Source organism: Pteropus medius, unplaced genomic scaffold (genome assembly GCF_902729225.1).
Source record: "Pteropus medius unplaced genomic scaffold, Ma_sr-lr_union100, whole genome shotgun sequence".
Classification (NCBI taxonomy): Eukaryota; Metazoa; Chordata; class Mammalia; order Chiroptera; family Pteropodidae; genus Pteropus; species Pteropus medius.
This window is the reverse complement of record NW_024351731.1, coordinates 5,312,899-5,332,203: the sequence shown is the minus strand read 5'-3', so window position 1 is coordinate 5,332,203 and position 19,305 is coordinate 5,312,899. Positions and strand designations below refer to the sequence as shown.

Here is a 19,305-nt window from a genome sequence, read left to right as displayed (position 1 = left end):
TGCAGCGTGGTTTTGGCTTGCACTCCGCTCCTGCTGGCGCTGCGTGGCAGCTGCAGGCCGGCTGCGGCCCCCGGCCCCGCCACGCAGGCCGTCCCTCCGGGCGTCGGGAGCGGGCAGATGCCTGCTACAGCGGCGGGCGCCGGGCCCAGCGGGAATCAGCCCCTCGCCCCCCTCACCTGCGGCATCCAGGTGATCCCGGAAACAAGGGAGACGAAGTCCTGCTGGTCGGACGCCGGTTCGCTGCCGTCTCCCACACTGAGTGTTTTCTTTGTATCACGTGACAAGGTTTGGAGTGACAGCAGAATCACTCACAGCGTTAGCCGTTTACTTCCGTGTCTCCCAGGGCCGGAGACCCTCTCACCTACAGGCCCCATCACCCTATTTTACAGATGAGCACCCCGTCTTTTGTGCCCAAGAGGAGTTTGAAATGTGTGGGGCAGAGAGGGCAGGGCTGGAGATGGGGCTGGACAGACCTGGTGTCTGGGGGTCCCCCGGGGCGCCTCCTTGGCTCTTGAAACTCACGGCCAGCCCCGCCAGGCCTTGCTTGGGTCACGGTTCTGGGCCAGGGGCCCCTCAGACCCCGTCCCTTCCACAGTGGCATGTCAGGCCATGGGTGCATGCAGAAGAGGTGCAGGATTCTCAGGGGTCCCAGAAACCTGCACAGCGGGAAAGGGAAGCAGGCAGCTGAGGACTCTAAGGGGGCAGAGGCAAAGCCGGGAGCTGAGCGGCCACTGGAGGCACAGAGAGGACTGAGCTGTGCCTTTTCGCAGATCTGAGGCCAGCTCTGTGTTTGAGAGTGGTCATGTCATGCAGTCGTGCAGGGGCACCTGTGTTAACTAACATTGCCCAGACTTTGTTTTCTTGTGGTGACTCTGAGTCTTAAGTATATTCATTTACGCATCGCCGTCTAAAATGTGACAGACAGTCCCTATCTGTGTGATTTCTGTCAGAGGAAGCAACAAAAAACGCACGTTATACCTAAAGTTTACAGGATCGTTTAGAAATCATTTTATTTTTAAAGAGAAGCACTTTAAATCTTAAACAAATAGAAGTGATGATAATTCTCGATTTCATTAAGTACTTGCTGCTCACAAATTTACACAAAATGGGGTTGCCGCGGGGTGTTTACAACAGCGCCAGCTCCTCCCCAGCCAACTCCCAGCAGCCGCCCTTCAGTGCTCCTACTTACAAGGCTGTGAGCTGGGGACTGTGGGACACACAGCACGGTGCGGAGCAGACCTCCCCGCGAGGAGCCAGTGTCCTAAGCTGCATGCGTTTCACTGTCCAGTGGGACGTGTTCCAACTCGCGGGGACACCCAGGACCCGTACCTGTGAGGCCCGTCCATGCTGTGGGCACGCGACAGCAGTTCGTTCCCGTTTGTTGCTGACTGGCAGTTCACCGTGAGGACATAGTGACGTTTGTTCGCTCGCCCACCTGTCAGTGGACCTTTGGGTTGTTCCTGCTTCCTGGCTGCTCCGGGTGAGGCCGCTGGCACCGTTCACGAGGGGGTCCGTGTGGATTCTCTCGTTTCTCTTGGCGAACGCCCGGCTGGGACTGCTGGCATGTATGGTAGCTCCGTGTGACTGTCCTAGAAACCACCCAGCTGTTTCCAGTGGCCGCGCCCCCTCACGTCCGTCAGCGCTGGCCGAAAGTCCCCGCTCCTCCACGGCACTGCCACGCTTGCGTGGCCGGGCTTTCCACCGTGCTGGCCTCGGCGACATCGTGGTTTTGGCCTGCACTCCCTCGGCGACCGCTGGTGCTGACCGCGTCTCAGGCCTGTGCCGCCCGTTCACGTGCCTCCTCCTGCGAAGTCCCCGTAAAGCTTCCGGCCGCTGTTCGTCGCGTCGTTGGTCGTGGAGTTTGGGGACTTGTTAACGTCGTCTGGGTCCTGTCTGACCTGAGCGTTGCGAAGACCTTCTCTGTCGCTTGCCTTTGAAGATCCCAAGTTTTAATGCGATGAATCCAGTTCATCGTGTTTTGTTCTGTGACTCGTCCTCACGGTCACTCAGCTGCCCCTCGTCTCCATCCCGCTGAACTATCCAATGAGGTTTTAAATTTTTTGTGTGTTTTTAAGCTATAAAATTTCCATTTGCCTCTTTAAAAAACTACTTTCTGTTTCTCTGTTGTATATTCCTGTATTTTTTTTGTTCTTTTCCCATTATCTGAATCGCAGGGAGCCCGGTTATAACAACCGTCTTGAAGACTTTGGTGTTTCCCGCATTCGGACCATTTTCGTGTCGTCGTTGGTTCTTGAAGTTTGGTCACATTTTCCAGCGGGTTATTTTTATTTTTATTTTTTTGCATCTTAGCTATTTTACATTGTATTCGAGTGTTGTGAATGTTTTGTCTTGTCGACTCTGACTCTCGCTTATTTTTCGTTAGTCTCTGGAGAACCCTGATGGTTGGTTTTGGCAGACAGCCTGTCCGGTCAGGCTCCGATTATAAATTCTGCCTCCTTCCTTGGGTGGAAGTCAACACGTGCGTCCTGCAGCTCAGGCGCCCAAGCCTCTGCCCGTGGCCCTCAGTCCGTCCAGTTGTGACCTGGTAAATTGTCACCACTGACCCTGATGGTAGCATCTGTCCGTTTCTGGGATGCAGATGCTTCCCTTTGTGGCCATTTTCAAGCCACCAACATGACATCACTGAATACAGCACTGAGAAGAGATGCCATCAGCTGACTCTCGGGAGCAGGCGGGAGCTGGCCCTAGCACTCCCTGGTTCTGTCCCACCCTGTGCCACTCGGAGTCAGGCGGCGAGACTCGCGCATGGGGGCGGATCCCAGTCCAGTTCTCCAGGACTTTGCTGCGCTGCTGAGTGTGCGGGGGGCGTGTGGGGGGTCCCACAGATGAGGCCTAGAGGTGCGTGGGCCCAGGCGGTGGGGAGTCTTGGGTGCCTTCCTAGGGAGCTTGTGTTCTGTGTCCTCTGGGTTCCTTTCTGCGCCCTGTGGCTGGGTCCTGTGCCAGGGCGTATGTCGTAGGTAGTGGGAGCCAGTTGCCACCAACATTCGAATGTGTGCTTGGTGCTCAGCACGTTCTGTTTTCAACCTCATTTCATGAAGCAAGAAAATGCTTCAGGAGGCCAAACGATTGACCCAGGATGACACAGACATGGAGGCAGACAGAGCTGGGAAGCAAATCCACATTTCCTCGTGTCCGCAGCCCTGAGAGGGCCTTCTGTCACCCCCACCCTGGGCTCCGAGGGCTGGGCCCAGAGGACCGTGGAGACCCCTCCCTGAGCTTCGCACAAACCTTTCACTTGTTTGCAAGGGGAATCCGAATATCTCCTATTCCTGTTTGCTTTTCTCATTTAATTTAGGAAATATAAGGTTTAATTCAGAATCGATGGAATGTGTAATTAGATATAATAGCACTTTTTTACTAATGGCAACTGATTTAGTACGATCGAGGCACTTTGTTAACAAACTGGGGCATTTCACTGCCTTAAAACCAATCAGCTCAGTACCGAGCGGCTCCCTCTGGGAGGATAAGGCCTCAGCCACACAAAAGGCTTCTGGGTGCCTCGTAGTTCAACCAGATATTTTCTTCAGCACCTACGACGTGCCAGGCAATGTTCCAGGTGCTAGGAAGGTGAAGACAGATGGGTCGTGCCCTGCCTGTCAGAGAATCCTCTGACCAGCGGGGAGAAGTATGTGTGCAATGCTAATCTTTTCGCCACATGTTTTATCAGAGAAACTACTAGAAACACAGAGGCGTGAGAAAGAGAGCTTAGCCCGGTGAGGTGGGGCCAAAGCTTGGGGCCAGGCGAGCAGAGCGCTGAATGACCATCGCGCCCTCGCTGAACAAGGTGGGGGGCGGGGGGACGACCGTGACCCCCAGCGATGCTGGCAGTGGGAGGCTCTGGCCGAGGCGGGGTCCCGGAGGCTCGTGCAGTTGGGCGGTGCTGGACGGTGCGCAGAAACCCGCTCCGAGCCATTTCAGTGGCGTCGCGTGTGGAGACAGGTCTATGGCTGCTGTCTCGGTGACAGTGCAGTTATGTCAGGAGCTTCATCAGAAGAGCTGATCTGTCAGATGAGCACTCAGGTGTCTCTGGAGTGAAGGCCAAGGCCCTGACGTGCGGAAGAACCCCACTTCTCGCCATCCCTCCCACCCGAGTTCAGGTTTCTGGGATTTTCCCGGGGTTGCTGCCCTGCCCCCACTCGCCAGTGCCCTGCCTCGGGCCCGGGCCCTCCAGCCCATCTCCACTGGTCGGCACCATGGCCAGCCCGGTCCTCCAGACCCTAAATCAAGCCTCTCATGGTGCTACCCTCCTGCTTCAACTTCCCGTGGCTAAGAGCCGTGCTCCCTTAAGGCCTCCGGGCCTCACGCCAGCCTCCCGTGTGCAGACTGGCCAGCTCGCAGCTCGAGGCGCAGGCCGAGGGCACTGCAGGCACGCGGCCTCGGCTCCGGCCTCAGTGCACGCTGGCCTTGGGCCGCTCTGCCACCTTCTCCTTCCTCCTCGCCCAGCATCCCGCTGGCTCCTGCTCCTGGGGTCTCGGCGTCTGCATTTCTCACTAGAGTAGGAGTTCCCTTGGGAGCCTCGATTTCCCCATCTGTAGAACAGGAACCACCCTGCCTGCCCTCGGGGTTCTCATGGGGATTGGTCCCCAGCACGGAGGCCACCGTTTCTGTGAACTGGGTGGGAGGGGCTTAGAGTAGTGCCCAGCCCAGAGGAAGTCCTCGTGTGTGTTCCAGATTCTTATTTAAAAACCTTACTGCCTCCTTGGCGCTCACGCCTCTTTGAAAGGATTTTGGCCTTCTGGAAATGTATTCTAAGTTTTATTTTCTAAAGGAATCCCTTTTAATGCTGTGTCCTATAAATTGTTTTTGTTGACGGTGGTATTTGTTGACGGTTATGCAGATGTTATTTTACACACAGATGCCAGTCCAGCAATGTCCAATTTGCAAGCCTCTTTGAGAAGTCCATACCTTGGGAATTTCGTTTTCTCAATGGTGATTTTGGTTTGGATTTGGGCCACTGCACCAGCTTGCAAACTGGTCTCGTCCGGTCTCTTCCCCTCCTCCCTTCCACCGGGCTGCCTCAGGGGTCTTCCATAGGCTTGGAGAGGGCTGCTGCCTGCCTTCTGCGAAACCTCCTTGGCCCCCTTCGTCTACAGAAAGTTCTAGAAGCTCTAGTAAGAAACCACTTAGCAGGGCACTGAGGTCCTTTGGCGTCTGCACCTGTTTTTCTCGCGCGTTGTCACAGTTCTGTTCTCAAGGCAAGGAGGCACGCCTGGTGCCGGGCCGGCTTGCCCACAGTGTGCTGGTTCCTGGGCGGAGGTGAGGAGGGCAGGGAGGGGACAGCAGGGGCCGGAGCCGAGTGAGAATGACGTCGCCATCTGGGCAGCCGCTGCAGGAGGAGGCAGGAGGCCTGACCTGGGGCACGGACAGGCCGGGAACTGCCTGGGACCTGCCAGACCCGGAGGGCAAAGGGGAAAGAGGACTCGCGGGCCACGCAGTGGGTGGCAGGGTGGTGACGGGAGAGGCCGCGGGCCCCGAGGGGAGAGGGTATTTGAGGTGCCAGTGGGAAGATGTAGCTACAGTAGTAACAGCCAAAAGGGAACCAGGCTTTCCGAAAGGCTTTTTACTGAGACTACCTCATTCTAAGTCATCCACAGGTCATCTTTTCTTAGGTAGGTAGTATGCTCATGTTCCAGGTGACAGACGAGGGTCACAGTGTTTAGGATACGCTCCCGGGGTCACAGCGTGAGCTTCAAGTGGAACACGGTCTTCTGGAGAGAGGACGTCCGGCAGAGGTGACTCAGGCACAGTCAGGCTCTGCCCTGGGGACGGGTTGGCGGCTGCCAGGCCTGCATGACCTTTTCTGGGCACCACGGTGACGTGAGGAGGCCTTGTTCCCTGGAAACAGGGCCACGTCGCCCCCTCAGCGCGGCCCGCTCCTGTGCCCTGAAGGCCACACACGGCTCCGTGTCCGGCCCCCCTCCTCGGCGAAGCGGACAAGCGTAGCGATGGCGCTGTGGCCCGGTGGTCGTGGGGCGGACGAGGCCGTGAGGACCTGGCCGTGAGGAAGTCCCGGCTGGGGGCCACCCCCGCACCCCTCCGAGGCCCTCCCCTCACTGGCTGCAGACCCCACCTCCAGATTTGGGGGAGGCGCACCCTCCCGTGGATGGTCGGGGCAGTGCACCCTGACGTAGGGGTCAAAGTTCTGGGGGTTCAGCTCTGCCGAAGGGATGTCTTTATGCACGGGGCTTTTTGGCGTAGAGGGCAGTGGAAGCACTGCTGACCTTCGGCACGTTCGCGTCTTTCCTTGGCCTCGGAAACTGGGGGTGCAGGGAGCCCTCGCGCTGCATCCGGGGTGCCTCGCCCGCCGGATCCATCCGCAGCAGTTCCCCAGTGGCTTTTGCGGGGGCTTTAACCCTGTGGGTTCTTCTCTCTCGTCCTCACTCGGGGCCTGTGAGAACCCTGGCTCGGCCAAGCCTGCCCCCCGCCCCCCACGCCGTGGGATCCTGTGTGATACCCGTAGAAGGGCCGTGTTCTCAGTTTGGAGTCTCGGCCCCGGGCCCCGGCTTTGGCTTCTGGCCAGTGTCCCGGGGGGTCACGGGGCCTGCAGGGAGAAGCTGGTGCCTGACCTGCGGACGCCCCGTTGGCCGCCGCAGCCTCCACCCACGCCAGGCTCTGCAGGGGGGCCCCATCCTCGTGGCCACGTCATTGCTTGTGCCTCAGTTTCCTCATCTGCTTTGTGACGACAGTGAAACCCACTTCAGGATGACGTGATCGTCGCTAACGCTCAGTAATGTCCCCTCGAGTCTACTTCCTTTTCCTCCTTCAGTCCCTCCATCTTTGTGCTCATGTGGGGTTTCCCCTCTCAAGTCCAGTTCTCCGCCGTCCTCCCGTGTGGGCCCGCCGGCCCCGCTGCGCCACCGTCTCCTGGGGAGCACTCGTGCATGGTGAGACCACGAGAGCCTCCGCTGTCTGGCCCCTACTGGGGCTTTGTCCCTTCCCAGTCCCCTGTCCAGTCAGAGTGACATCCAGGGCGCCGGCTAACTGTCACGCTCCACCGCCTTTGGCTCCTGTTCCCAGGGTGACCCCTCTTGACCTCTGCCCTCTGACTGCCAGCCCCTCCCCATCTGGCGGGTCTCAGCTCTGCCAGCGTGCCTTCGCAACGTCCCTGAGGTTTCCGAGGCAGCACCTGGGCGTCCTCACGTCGTGGCATGAGCCCCGGGCCTGCAGTGTGACGGCTGCTCTCAGAGTCCCGTCACGCTCGCCTCAGGTGGCTTGTCCCAGGTCCCCACCCCTCGGTCTGGCCCGTGTGAACCATGGTGTGACTGACGTGTCCCCTCACACCCTGGCTGGCAGATCGCAGGGTGGCTGAGAGTTGCAGAGTCTCAGGAGGCTCTTCCTGCAACTCTCGTGGGAGATTCAGACCTGCCCAGTGTCGTGGCTGCGGCCGCTGGGTGGGGGGCTGCGCTGCGGTGCCCACACCTCAGATGCAGGTTGCCCAGCCATGTGGGTGATGGGCGTGCAGCGGGCCCTGTGGCTGTGACGTTGCTGCTGAAGGTCCCCCTCCTCGAATCCAGCGAGTGACTCTGGCAGAGCTCAGAAGGAGCTGGGAAGAGCCTTTGGCAAAGAGCCTTCGAGGTTCGGTTAGCCTGCCGGTTTTCCACGGCAGGAGATCCTGACGCCATCACATCCGCCCCCGCAGAGGCCACGGTTTGTGGGCCGAGCCCCTCCACCCAGCGCTTTCCAGCCTTCCCCACCCCGAGCATGGCCCTTTGGGGGAGGGAAGGAGCCTCTCAGGCTCTCTCGATCACGGCAGAAAAACTCAAAAGAGCTGGTCCTCTAGGACAGTCAGAAGCAGGAGGCGCCAGCACTCAGGACGCACCCGCCCGGGCCAGGCCCCAGGCCCACGGTGTGCACGTGAAGGCCTGAGGGACGCGCTCCCTCCTTGCTGGGCCAGCGCGGAGGCTCAGAGATGGGGTGGCTTGCTCTGAGGCACAGCCAAGTAGAGGCGGCCCCCGGCAGAACTAGACCTTTGAGACCTAATAGGCAGGCAGAAGCCAGTAACGAATCTTGCCCGCATGGGGCCGAGGATGCAGCGAGAGGCCAGGGGCTCGCCTGGGAGTCTCGGTAAAATGTTGAAGAGCACAGGACAGTGAGTGAAAAGAATAAATATCTGGCATTTATCTCCATTTTATACTTCACAAAATGTCTTCGTAAATGCTATCTCCCTTGATCTTTATTACGATAACTGCCTTTAATAGCTATAATTTTTTATAATAGCTTTATCGAGATGTGATTCACATATCATACAATTTGCCCATCTGAAGCACACAATTCAGTGATTTTTTTAGTACGTTCACGGCATCGTGCAGCCATCACCATGATCCATCTTAGACCATTTTCCTTACCCCGAAAGTAAGAGCTGTCATTTTTTGAGCTCCAGTTATGTGCCAGTGGTCCACTTCACTTCTCCACGACCCCGACTGACTCTGCAGTGTGGGACATCTACTTTGCAGATGAAGCCGAGGCCCGGGGACACCCAGGCCACTTGCCTCTGGCCATAGAGGTCCTGAGTGACAAAGGACAGATCCAGGTCCAGGTCTGTAGCTTCAGAGGACCGTGCTCCTCTGTGTCCACCATTCTCCATCCCAGACGGGGTCCCCACAGCTAGATGTCAGACCCCCCCGTTCCACACCTGGTCAGGAGCCCACTTGCAACCCCGCCCTGCCCCGCTGTGCTGCGGAGCCCGCGGGCAGAAGGCACTGGGCCCAAGCCTCCTGCTGCCTTTGCTGGGCTGATGGCCGCACGGATCCAGCAGGCTGGCCGGCCCTTTTAGGGTGCAGTCTCTTCCCAGGGGAGGCCTAGTGGAGAGAAATGAGCAAAAAGTGACCCGAGCAGCGGGAGTCCAGCCCTCGCTGTGCTCCCTACGGTTTCAGGGTGTGGGCGGGGTACGCGCACTGGCAACTGGTGATTAAGAGTAAATCTCGTTTTATTAAGCACCATTTTCTGTGCTGAGGAAAGAATTTCAGGCCCTGAAGTGAACGTTCGTCTACAGACGTGCGAGGCGAGGCTCTGCTTCCACGGAGACGCTGGCTGCGGTCGAGGGGCCGTCCCTGGAGTCCTGGCACTCGGGGTGGCTGCTCCAGCTCAGCACCCCCGCCTCTGGCCCTTAGAAACGGCGCTTTGTTTCATTTTTCTCTAATGCAGAGAAAATAGGTATAAACTTTACATGGGCAGCGCCAGTGTTGAAGGGGATATCTCGGGCTGCGTGTGCGAGACCCTTCACTCAACTCACATCCTCTTACAGCTGTCGGGGGCAGAGCCCTGTGCTCCCAGGTATGATGGCTGAGCCCACCCTCGGGACACGGGCACGGACACTGGTGACTGTGGGGTGGGGGTGGTGAGCACCCCGGCAGGCCTGGCAGGGAGGGCGGGTAGGAGGTGAGACTCCCCGTGGAGGCCATGTCTGGTGGGGTCTGACAGGGTGGGAGTGGCCCCCTGGAGGAGGGGGTGAAGGGTGGGGAGTGGCGGGCCAGCGTCCGAGCCGAGGGCCCCGGGAGCGCGGGCCCCGTGCAGAGAGGGCAGGGCCAGCGTCGAGGCTGCCTCCCGACCAGCACCTGGAGGCCGCGGTGAGTTATTTGCACTCAGTTTCCCCATCTGTGAAACGCAGGTGGTGCCCAGGCTCCCCCTGAGTGTGAACTGAGAGTGTTCAGGCCAGATGGTCATCTTCTGAGAAGCTGCTTCATCAGCAAGAAGCCGCTGTCCCCTGACAGCCACTCTGGTCCCTGCCCTTGGCTTTCGTTCGACTCACGGAATCAAAACCGAAGGTGTAGGCGGGCCCCACACAACCTCCAACGTCCAGATGAGCTGGAGGGATACCTCAGAAACAGAGACTTTTACAACGAAAAGAGAGCCAGGCACCCCCCCGACGCTGCTGTCTCCTGAGCTGCTCCCCACGAAGGGACCACGTTCTGTGCACGGAGCAGACGAGAGGCCGGGGGACTGGACACAGACCCCCAGGCCCTGCCTTGTGCATCAGCTGCACAGACCCCTCACCCAGCTCTCCGTCCCTGTAGCTGCTCAGGGCGAGCACCTGCCGGGTGTGCGCTGGAGCTCCCGTGAGCGGGGACACCCCTCTCGTCACCGCACGCCGCAGGTGTCCAGGCCTGGCCAGGAAGCCTGCGCCTCCCGCCTGCCGTCTCTGTGGCCTTGGGCAGGTTACTTTACTTTCTGCGGCCTGTGCACAGCCCCTCCCTCAGCAGCTGTGACGACGGAGAGGGTGGTGGCCGGGAGCTCGCCCCGGGCGGCCCGTGCTGGGCGCCGCTGCCCTGGTGTTTGCCATCGCTGACGATGCTAAGCTGAGACAGCGCCGTGCTCGGACTTTTAGAATGTGCTGTGTCTTTCCAGTTAAAGATGATAACAAGAAAGGATTTTTTCCCCCGTAATCGATCTGTGAGGCTTAAGGAGAAAATGCTCTTCTCTTTGGGCGTGATCCAGATGCCCGTGTTCACACCATGTTCTCGTCTGCCACACGCCCCTCTCGTTCAGGGTGTGTGACTCGGGAGGCCGGCTGCTTCGTTTCACTCGGGTCGTACATCCCTACAAAGCAGAGAATAGGCGGGTCTTCTGCGGCCGGATACCCGCCTCTCTGATGCCCACGCAGATTCAGAGCAGCAGCCTCCGGGCCGTCAGTTTTCGCCCAGAGAAAGCGCGGTGTGACTGTGTGGTTGGCCCTCCTAAAGCCGACTCCTCGGTTTGTGCTCAGCTGTCATCATCATGATTCCCCCGGCGAGGTTATCAGCTGTTCAAAGACTGAATCAGGTGATACGGTATTTTAAAAACCAGTGCTTTTTTTAGAGACTCCAAAAATCACAGCACCTTTTTTTAGTGCCAACTCTTGACTATTATTGTCACATTTGGCCATAAAATTAAACATGAAAATTGGCATTCAATAGCGGTATTAATTTTATTTAACTCTGACTCATCAGAGATGAGCAGAGTGGGATGGTGGCGGGGACCGTCCGGGCGGAGGGCCGAGGCGGGGCGCACACCGAGGATGTGGGTTTAGATCAGAGCCGCGTTGGAAACCTGAGCCTCGGCTCTCCCTGGACAGCCGCGGTGGCTTCCTCGGCTTCTCCCAGCCTCTCCGTCCGTGATGTGGGGTCACTCGCCGTGGCAGCGGCCACCGTTTACACAGGCCTCTTTGTGTTCTGGGCCCTGTGCTCGCCGTTTCGTATCCAGCATCTTATGGAATCGGCACAAAATCGTACAAGTGGGGTTTGTTAGCCCCAGAGGTGAAGAAGCTGGGCTGCAGTGTTTAGCGCCCTGCGGGAACTTTCGGACTGTGGGGGACACCTCCCCTCCAGGAAGAAAGGTGCTGTCAGGGCTCATGTGGTTGGACAGGCCTTGGGCACAACGGACATCTGATCACGTGTTCAATGACATCTGCGGACATCGTGTCCCTGGAGACGTGTCTGGGGCCTGGGTCTCTCCTCCATCTGGGGTTCAAGTCTCATCCCTACAGCTGTCTGGAGGGACCCTCTCAAGGCGCCAGCCACATTTGCGTACGTCGTCACCCTCATTTACAGAGTGGCCGGCGACCCAGCGGCACGCTTCCCATTTTACACAGGAAGCTGGGCTGCTGAGAAGTCCAGTGTGTGGCACATACACAGATGACAAAGAAAGCCCTCCCCAGTGGGGCCACCAGCCTCGCTCTGGAGACCGCTCCCTGGCTCAGAGGCTGGGGCGGCAGTGAGGGGGAAGAGGTGTGCATCAGGGTGCCAGGGAAGGCCCGTAACTCAGCCAGGGCTGCTGCAGTGCGACAGGCATGATTCTGGGCCTGCGAGACTGTGGTCAACAAGACCCAGAGATCCTGACCTCAGGGAGCTCAGTCTAGTAGAACTGATAGGCGGTTAAGTCCAGAAATAAATATTTCCAGCTCGTGACAAATGCTAGGACAGAAATAAGTCGAATGCTGCAGTGGAGAATGAGGCGAGGGGGGATGGAGAGAGAGCCGCCAGGGGTGAGGGGGCCCGGGAGGACCTTTCTTAAGCTCGAACCTAAAGAACAAAGGCTCCAGCTGTGCCAAGGGTCAGGAGAAAAATGCTCCCTGCCTAGAGAGCAGTGAGCAAACAGGCTAAGGCAGGAAGCGCCTACTGTGCTCCAGAAGCTGCCAGAAGGTCGAGAGGGCTGGGTCCAGCCAGCAAAGCCGGGAGCGCTTGCAGAAAACGTGATGCTCGAGCAGAAACCTGAGGGTGGGCAGTGGCTCAGGAGGAAAGCGGGTTGGGCGCAGGGGGCTGGAAGTGGGCAGGTGGGCGCCGTGCCGCCGCTGGCACCTGGTGCGTGTGAGCAAGCGCGTCTGGCCAGGATGAAGAGCGAGGGGATGGGCAGGCCTCTGATGATGAGGCTGCTGTTCCCAGGGGGCTCTCGGGGTCCCCGTGGTTAAATAATTGCTAGTCTGTGATTTTCCACATGGGGTCTTGTCCGCCTTGTCCTGTTCCAGAATTTAAATTTTCTTCTGGGGCACCTGAGCCTTCTCCGAGGCCAGAATCTATGGCCGTCCTCAGTTCTAAACTGTGTGTTGAACCAGCTCTGAAGCCAGTGCTACCCTGGGAGTCTATTATTCCATTTTCTTGGAATGAATCCGCTTTGAATTATGATAATGATTCATTGTACTGTCTCACGCCGGCATGTGCTGATTCTCCAACAGCCAGCAGAAGAAATTGTCCTCCTGATTAATTCTCCGCTGTGTTTCCCCTTCTCTTAGAATGGCGATCCAAGTGGACAAGTTCAACTTTGAGAGTTTCCCAGAATCCCCTGGGGAGAAGGGGCAGCTGGAAGGAGAGCGGCAGACGGCCCGGAGCCTGGAGATCAACAGCAAGCTGGGCATCCGCTGGGGACTCATATCCTTTTTATGAGGGGACCCCACGGGGTTAGCCATCAAATTTTAGCCACAAGTAGCCCAGCAAAGCCATGGCAAGGAAGTAGGGACCAAGGAGGCGGCATCGCCCTAGCCCCTCACCACCTCCAGGCGCCGCTCGTAAAGGGTTGATTCAGCTGAGAAAGCCACCTTGGCCTCGGACCACGTATTTCCTGCCAGCCTGGGCATTCGCGTTAGTGACAGGTTTTCAAGGCCACCTCTCAGTGCTGGGCCTGAGGAGTATCACAGACTGACAGCCGAACGTGGGGTGCGATTGTCTGGGAAGCCGCAGCTGGCGTGTGCGTCTGACCAAGCCACGAAGGGGCCATGTTGGGGACCGGGCAGGTCTCCAGAAGGACTGTTCTGTGAGAGTGTTTGTAAAATAGTGGACCCCGCCCTGGGCTTCGGGTCAGCGCCTGGCTCGTGGCAGACGCTCCGCTGGCGGGGGTGGGGGCGGGCATCCTGGAAACCAGGCGCCCGTGTTCATGGACGCGTGTGGTCGGCGGTCTTGACAGAGCGCCTGCTTTGTCCTGGGTATGTCGCGAGGCCCCTGAGCAGCTGAGGGGCAAAGACGAGGCCTCGGTGCAGCCGCGCCGTCTGAGGGTGTGGCCCTGTCATCTGAGAATTAAAGGTGCTGCGGGCGCAGGGACTGGATGCTGTGCCAAGCACCCTGAGGTTCAGAGGAGGAAGCTGCTGTTGGGGGCGGGGGCAATTAGAGGAGACTTCGGAGGAGGTGACCTTAGAGCAGGCTTTTTAAGGGTGGGTGGACGTTTAGCCACGGGGACGACGGGGAATGCCCCAAGACGTCCTGGGATGTGAGAGGGTGGCCGCCCGGAGAGCGACCCCTTGCAGGGGCAGCTCCGCCGTGGTTGTCTGTTCATCTTATCGCACGCCGATTCTGTCGGCATGGGATGCTCACAGCTTGTCGTGCAGCCTCAGATCGTCCTAGACTGTCTCTCTGGGAAGATCTGTCTGTGGGCGACATAGGTTCCAGGAGCTGTGGCAAGTTTCTTTATGCAAACTAAAGTGGAATTGGGGCAGGTAGACCTCTCTCCAAAAAGCTCGTGACGAAATAAGCACGTTACTCGTAGACGAGAGGCCTCGAGAAGGGGCGCTCTCAGCAGAATGCCTGGGGACTCGGGGGACCACCCCCATACGTCGTGGAGTTAAGGCGCTCATCTTTTGTACAGAGAGGACTCTGTGAAAAGGTGGGGGCGAGTGGACTCGTCCTGCTCTTAGCCCCACCAGAGCTCAGCACAGAGTCAGGGTCCAGTCGGTCCTCGCCGGCCGAATAAGCAGAGTGACAAGCGCGGTGAAGCTGGCGTGCTCGTGGCTTCCCGGGCCTGCTGCCTCCGCCGTCTGATTGACGCCTTCCACGTCTCTGATTCGGCACTCCTGTTCCATCGAGGAAACGGAATCTCAGGGGTGAACTGACTTACTGCGAGTCCAGCCAGGAAGTGGTGGAGCCGGGGACCAGCCCAGGTGGGACTGGCGGCACAGGGCCCACGGCCAGTCCCCGTCCCCAAGGGAGAGGGTTATGAAAACGATCCGGTCTCTACGGGCTCGACCAGAGGAGGCTGTTAGCTCTCACGTGCTGGCATCTAAGTGATGCGGGAGCCGGGGAGGACTTGGATCTTTTTGGTGGGACTCAGGTCGTTCAGGCTCCATGACCTCCTGGCGTGGAAGTCCCCGAGCGAGGCAGAGGACACCTGCACCTGGGTCTTGCAGCTTCGGCTTCACGCAGGGGGCTGCGTGCCACGCCAGAAGTCCTGGCTGGGTCTGATTCAGCCCCAGCTCACTGTCACGCAGCATCCGGTGGGGGAAAGGGCAGTGCGCTTGGGGGTGCCAGAAGGGAAGGATTCATCCGCCTGAGTGGTCTCACTGTGGCTCAGGGAAAAGTGGGGAGCCTGGGAATGGGAGCCCATATTCTACAGGATTAGGCCTCACTAGGTGCCAGGGCACATGGCAGCTTGTCCTGGTGCTCCACCTCCACTTCCCGGGTGCTGCCCTGGGCCGGCCCAAGTCACCCATGTCGCTCAGCAACTCCCAGGGCGTTTCGTCATCCTGTCTCGCGGATGAAAACTGCCTGCCAAGTCACGTGTACAAAGCAGGAGCTGGCACTCGAAGCCCGTTAGCCTGCCTCCAGGCCCGAGGGCCCTGCCAGCGTGTGCCGCCTTCCACGGGGTCCTGCTGCCCATCAGAACAGTCAGAAAGAACCAGAAATGCCTTTGAGCTTCTCTCCTTTCAGCTTTGACTCCAGTAAGACATTGACTTCCCTGTTTTCTGTACTCACCTAATAATCCAGACGACCAGCATTTACTGAATAACTGCCACGTGCAGGCACATCTGTCTCCTAGATTTACGAGCGACCGCCCCGATCGGCAAATTCAGTGGAAGAGTGAACGCGAGGACGTTCTCTCTCGCCCGCATCTGGTCCTGACATCTGGCCCGGCTGACGTGCAGGCCCCTGCCATTGTAAACCTGTATTCGGGGAGATGGGAAGACCACGGATTGCATTGGCTAGTTATTCCATTATGCATTTCAGTAGCATTTTCTCAATATTTAGACGTTATGGAAAATTCGAGCCTAATTTGACACCTATTCCTAGTAATGAAAACGGCCCCTGTGTAGCGCGTAAAGCTGGATAGTCGTGTTTCAGGGGGAATTGTGGCTCTTGAGTAGATCCACGCACACCTGTCTTCGTCATACCCGGTCCTCGCCCGGCTAGTGAGGGATACGTCGTGTTGCCCCCGTGTGCTGGGCCCCGGGGAGGCCCCGGCTGAGGGCAGGGCAGATACAGAGATGGACACGTATGGGGCAGCTGGGAGGGCTGAGGCGGGAGCCTGCCCATGGGAGGGCTGCCACCTTCCAGAGCCTGCAGAACAGCAGGGACCTAAATCTGTCCCTGTGACTGGTGCACAGTGTGCAGACTGGAGAGGCCAGCAGGACTCAGGGGCCTCTGTGCCACTGAGGAGTCGAGCTGGCCGGCCTACCTTCCCGCCTTGCTTCCCCTCCCCCCACCCCGTAAAGGGTAAGCTCAGTGACCGCCTCCTCCTGTCCTACCTCAGCCGGTTCCTTTCACCTCGCAGGGTCTCTTGCCTCGGGGACCCAGTGCACCCTCCCAGTACGTCCCTGCTGGTGCAGCCACTCCCTGCTTCCAGGTCCCTCCTGTCACGTGCCCTCACCTCTGCTCTGTGGAAGAGGCAGGGCAGGCTTTATTACACGGAGCCCAGGACCAGAGAGATGACAGTGAAGACACTTAAGGTCACGCCCCTCGTAACTGGCCAAGAGCTGGCTCACCCCAAGCCTTGCGACTGGTCCCATGGGTCTCCGCACTGTGCTGCATAGGCTGCCGGGGAGGTCGGGAGCCCACCACGGGGACAAGGTGACCTCCTTCGAGCAGGGGGCAGAGGGCAGTGGGCCATCGGGGGTGGAGCACCAGGGACCAAACGGCACTTTGTCCCCGAAGCTGCGTGGGTCTGCGGTGGAATTTCCACTCTGGCCCCGGCCCAGCCGGATGCGCTAATGCATTTGAAGCTGCCTTCTCCTTTAAATTCCAGGAACCTGTCCCTTCTTTGAAACCCTGTTGACCAGTTTTGTCATCACGCCAGTGAGAAAGCACCTGTCGCACAGCTCCCGTGCGGCAGTTCCTTGGCGCGTCACATTCGCCGCAAGAGGCCAAGGAGGGAACGCTCCGGTCAGCGGGACCCTAGACTCCACAGGTGACCCTGGTGGTCGCCCTCCTGCCATTACCCCTCCTCCTGCCTTGGTTACTGCCTTGTCACCTGCCAGGTACCAAGCAGGATAGTAGCATTTTTCTTAAACCAAACCTGCAAAACAGGTATTGCTTACTTCTTTTTAAAAAATAAGTGAATTTTGGAAGTAACTCACCTGAGATTGCACGGCTGGCAGGACAGCCAGGACCCCAAAACTGTGCTGTTTTCCTGTTGACTAGCGGCGGGGGTCACCTGTGAGGATGTCATAGCTCCTGAGCCTGGGAGGTGTCAGCAGCGTGAGCCCCCCTTTCCTGCCAGGAGACCTCGTGCTGCTCCGGTGACCTGGCCTCAGCTGTGCAGAGAAGATGGTGGCCAGGTGTCACCTGGGGCCGTCTACCGTGTCCTCTCTTCTGCCTCCAGTGGGACCTGCCAAAAGGGCCAGGGTTGTAGTTCTGAGCGTCCCCTGGGGTGGCAGGTTTGGGGATGTTTGGGACACGACTGCGTCTGTTTTCACTTCCCGTCTGTAGTTCAGGAAAGGGGAAGTGAGTGTCAGCGTTTGACCAGGGCCTTTACGGTGGACCTCACATGTCCACTCTCCCTAGCCTACTCGGTGCTCACCTCTAGTTAGAGCACTTACGGAGCACGAGCCCCTTCCCCGAGGAATGCTCTCGCTTGCCTTGAGGTCAGATGACATCGTCCACTCAGCAGCTATCTGTTGGTGACCTGCTGGGAGCTGTGGGGAGTGCTGAGCAGAACCAGTTGTGGACCAGCCTGGTAGAGTGTGATCTCGTTCTCCGGGCCCAGCGCTGTTGTTAAAACCACATGGCGCGTGGACGTCCGCGTCTCATTGACGCGGGAGCCCAGGGTGCCGGCTCGGCTGCAGTTTGCTGAGCGCCGAGAGGCACGAGAGGCACCAGCGAGATTTGTCCTAAAAGAAGCCTGCTCGCTTCCCCGGGGCAGCCCTGCTCGGACGACTCGTGTGGGAGCAGGTGCGGGACCAGCTTGGAGCAGGCTTGGTACTGTCTCACCGTCTCATTTTCCTTGTTTTTATTGCGAATCTCCCTTCAGACAGCGTTTCAGGTGTTGCTGACATAGCAGAATCCGAGCCCATGTGAGATTCGTGACCAGAACTGGGCGCACAGTTCAGCTGATCCCACAAAGGCCATGGACCCGGACCATCTGGGCAGCATCTCTGCCAGGTGGTCTGATAAGCACGCGCGTCTCCCGCTCTGTCCGGAGACCGTTCGTAGCCATCTGGCCGTGTTGAGGGCGAGGCCGGGGCTCACGGAGCCCAACTGCAAAGCGCTTTAGATGCCTCAGAATCGATGTCCCACGGTGAGGGGCGGACTGTCTTTGCGGGGTGCTGAGTTCTGGAGACAGAAGTAATGGAGCAATGTGGCTTTTCTCTCCGAGCGCAGGGTCCTGCTTTCCAGAGGGACTACCCGTGTCCCGGGCTGTGTGTCATCAAGTGGGGTCCGTGTTCGGCCTCGCAGACACACATCACCCTCTGTGAACCCAGGAAGCTCAACACGGCTACGACATTTGTCCTCACTTTTTGTCTGTGGTTTCACAGGCATGACCCAAGGCTGTAGGCCCGGTGCCTGCAGCTTGGTTGATCAGGGGCGGGACAGCCAGCTCGGAGCACAGCCAGGCCTGGCGTCTGTTTCTGAGGCCGCTGTCTTTCCAGCAAGGAGAACCTGCCTGCTCCCGGGCCCTCCCCCTAGAAGTCAGGCAGAGAGGAAGCTATCTGCGCTAGGTCGCCCACGCTCGCCCTTTACCCTCTATCTAGCTTGTTCTCAAAGGTGCTTCTTAGTGGAGCTCTGTCCTCTCACGCTGTGAAAAATATCAGAGACCTTTAGCCGAGGCTCCTTGAAAATACGGTACGCTATGTTCTTCTAATAGTCATGTTGGAAGAAACAGTTTTGTCTAAATGGGTTTTAATACAAACAGCTCCTGTCATCAGTACAGCTGATTCCTTGATCATCTCAAGTAAATGCAGAATCGTGTTTCGTATCTGCCTTTAGGGAACTTAGCTTTTATGGCTGGTGGCAGTCACCTGGTTCAGAGGCCTCTAGTCTCTCAGTGGAGACGCTTTGATGGCCAAAGGGAAGTGTTGCACCTTCGACGCCGTAAAGTCACCCTGGCCATTGGGCCATCGGTGGGCAGGGAAATCAGGTGGGAGGCACACAGATTCGATTGCTGTCTCCCCAGAACCAAATATGGTAGTCATAAAATTACTTTGAGAGGAGTCAGGGTTTGGCACGCAGAACATGCAGTTCAGATTTGGCTGGTCTATGGGAGTCGGGGAGGATTTCCCCAGCCAGCAAGCTCTGGTTCAAATCTGTGTTGGGGGGTGTGTGTGATGTGTGGTGTGCGTGTGAGCATTGGTTCGTGTTGGGCTTGTGTGCATTTTGTGTACTTTTGGTGTGACAGTGCTTGTGAACATGTGTATCTTATATAATAGAATCATAAAATTGCAGAGCTTAAATAACAGCTAACACGCCTGTGGCATTTACCAGATGCCAGGCACTGTTCTGAGTGATTTATATAGATTTACTCACTCAGTTTTTACAAAATCCCACAAAGTACATTTGGATCCACACTCCACAGATGGGGAAACTGAGGCCCAGTGAGATTAACTACCTCATCTCAGGCCACCCAGCTTGTCAGCGGCAGAGCTGGGATTTGCATCCAGCCGCTTGGCCTCTGAGT

At 58.1% G+C, this 19,305-nt stretch overlaps 1 protein-coding gene across 3 annotated transcripts in view; it reads left to right on the top strand.

Moving 5' to 3' along the window:
- TRAPPC9 (trafficking protein particle complex subunit 9) overlaps positions 1-19,305 on the top strand; it is a 321,573-nt gene that overhangs the window by 232,752 nt on the left and 69,516 nt on the right. For all 3 annotated transcript variants that reach the window (XM_039845905.1, XM_039845906.1, XM_039845908.1), the window contains one exon: positions 12,725-12,860. In XM_039845905.1, the coding sequence (XP_039701839.1) occupies positions 12,725-12,860 (136 nt within the window). The remainder of the gene's footprint in view (positions 1-12,724; positions 12,861-19,305) is intronic.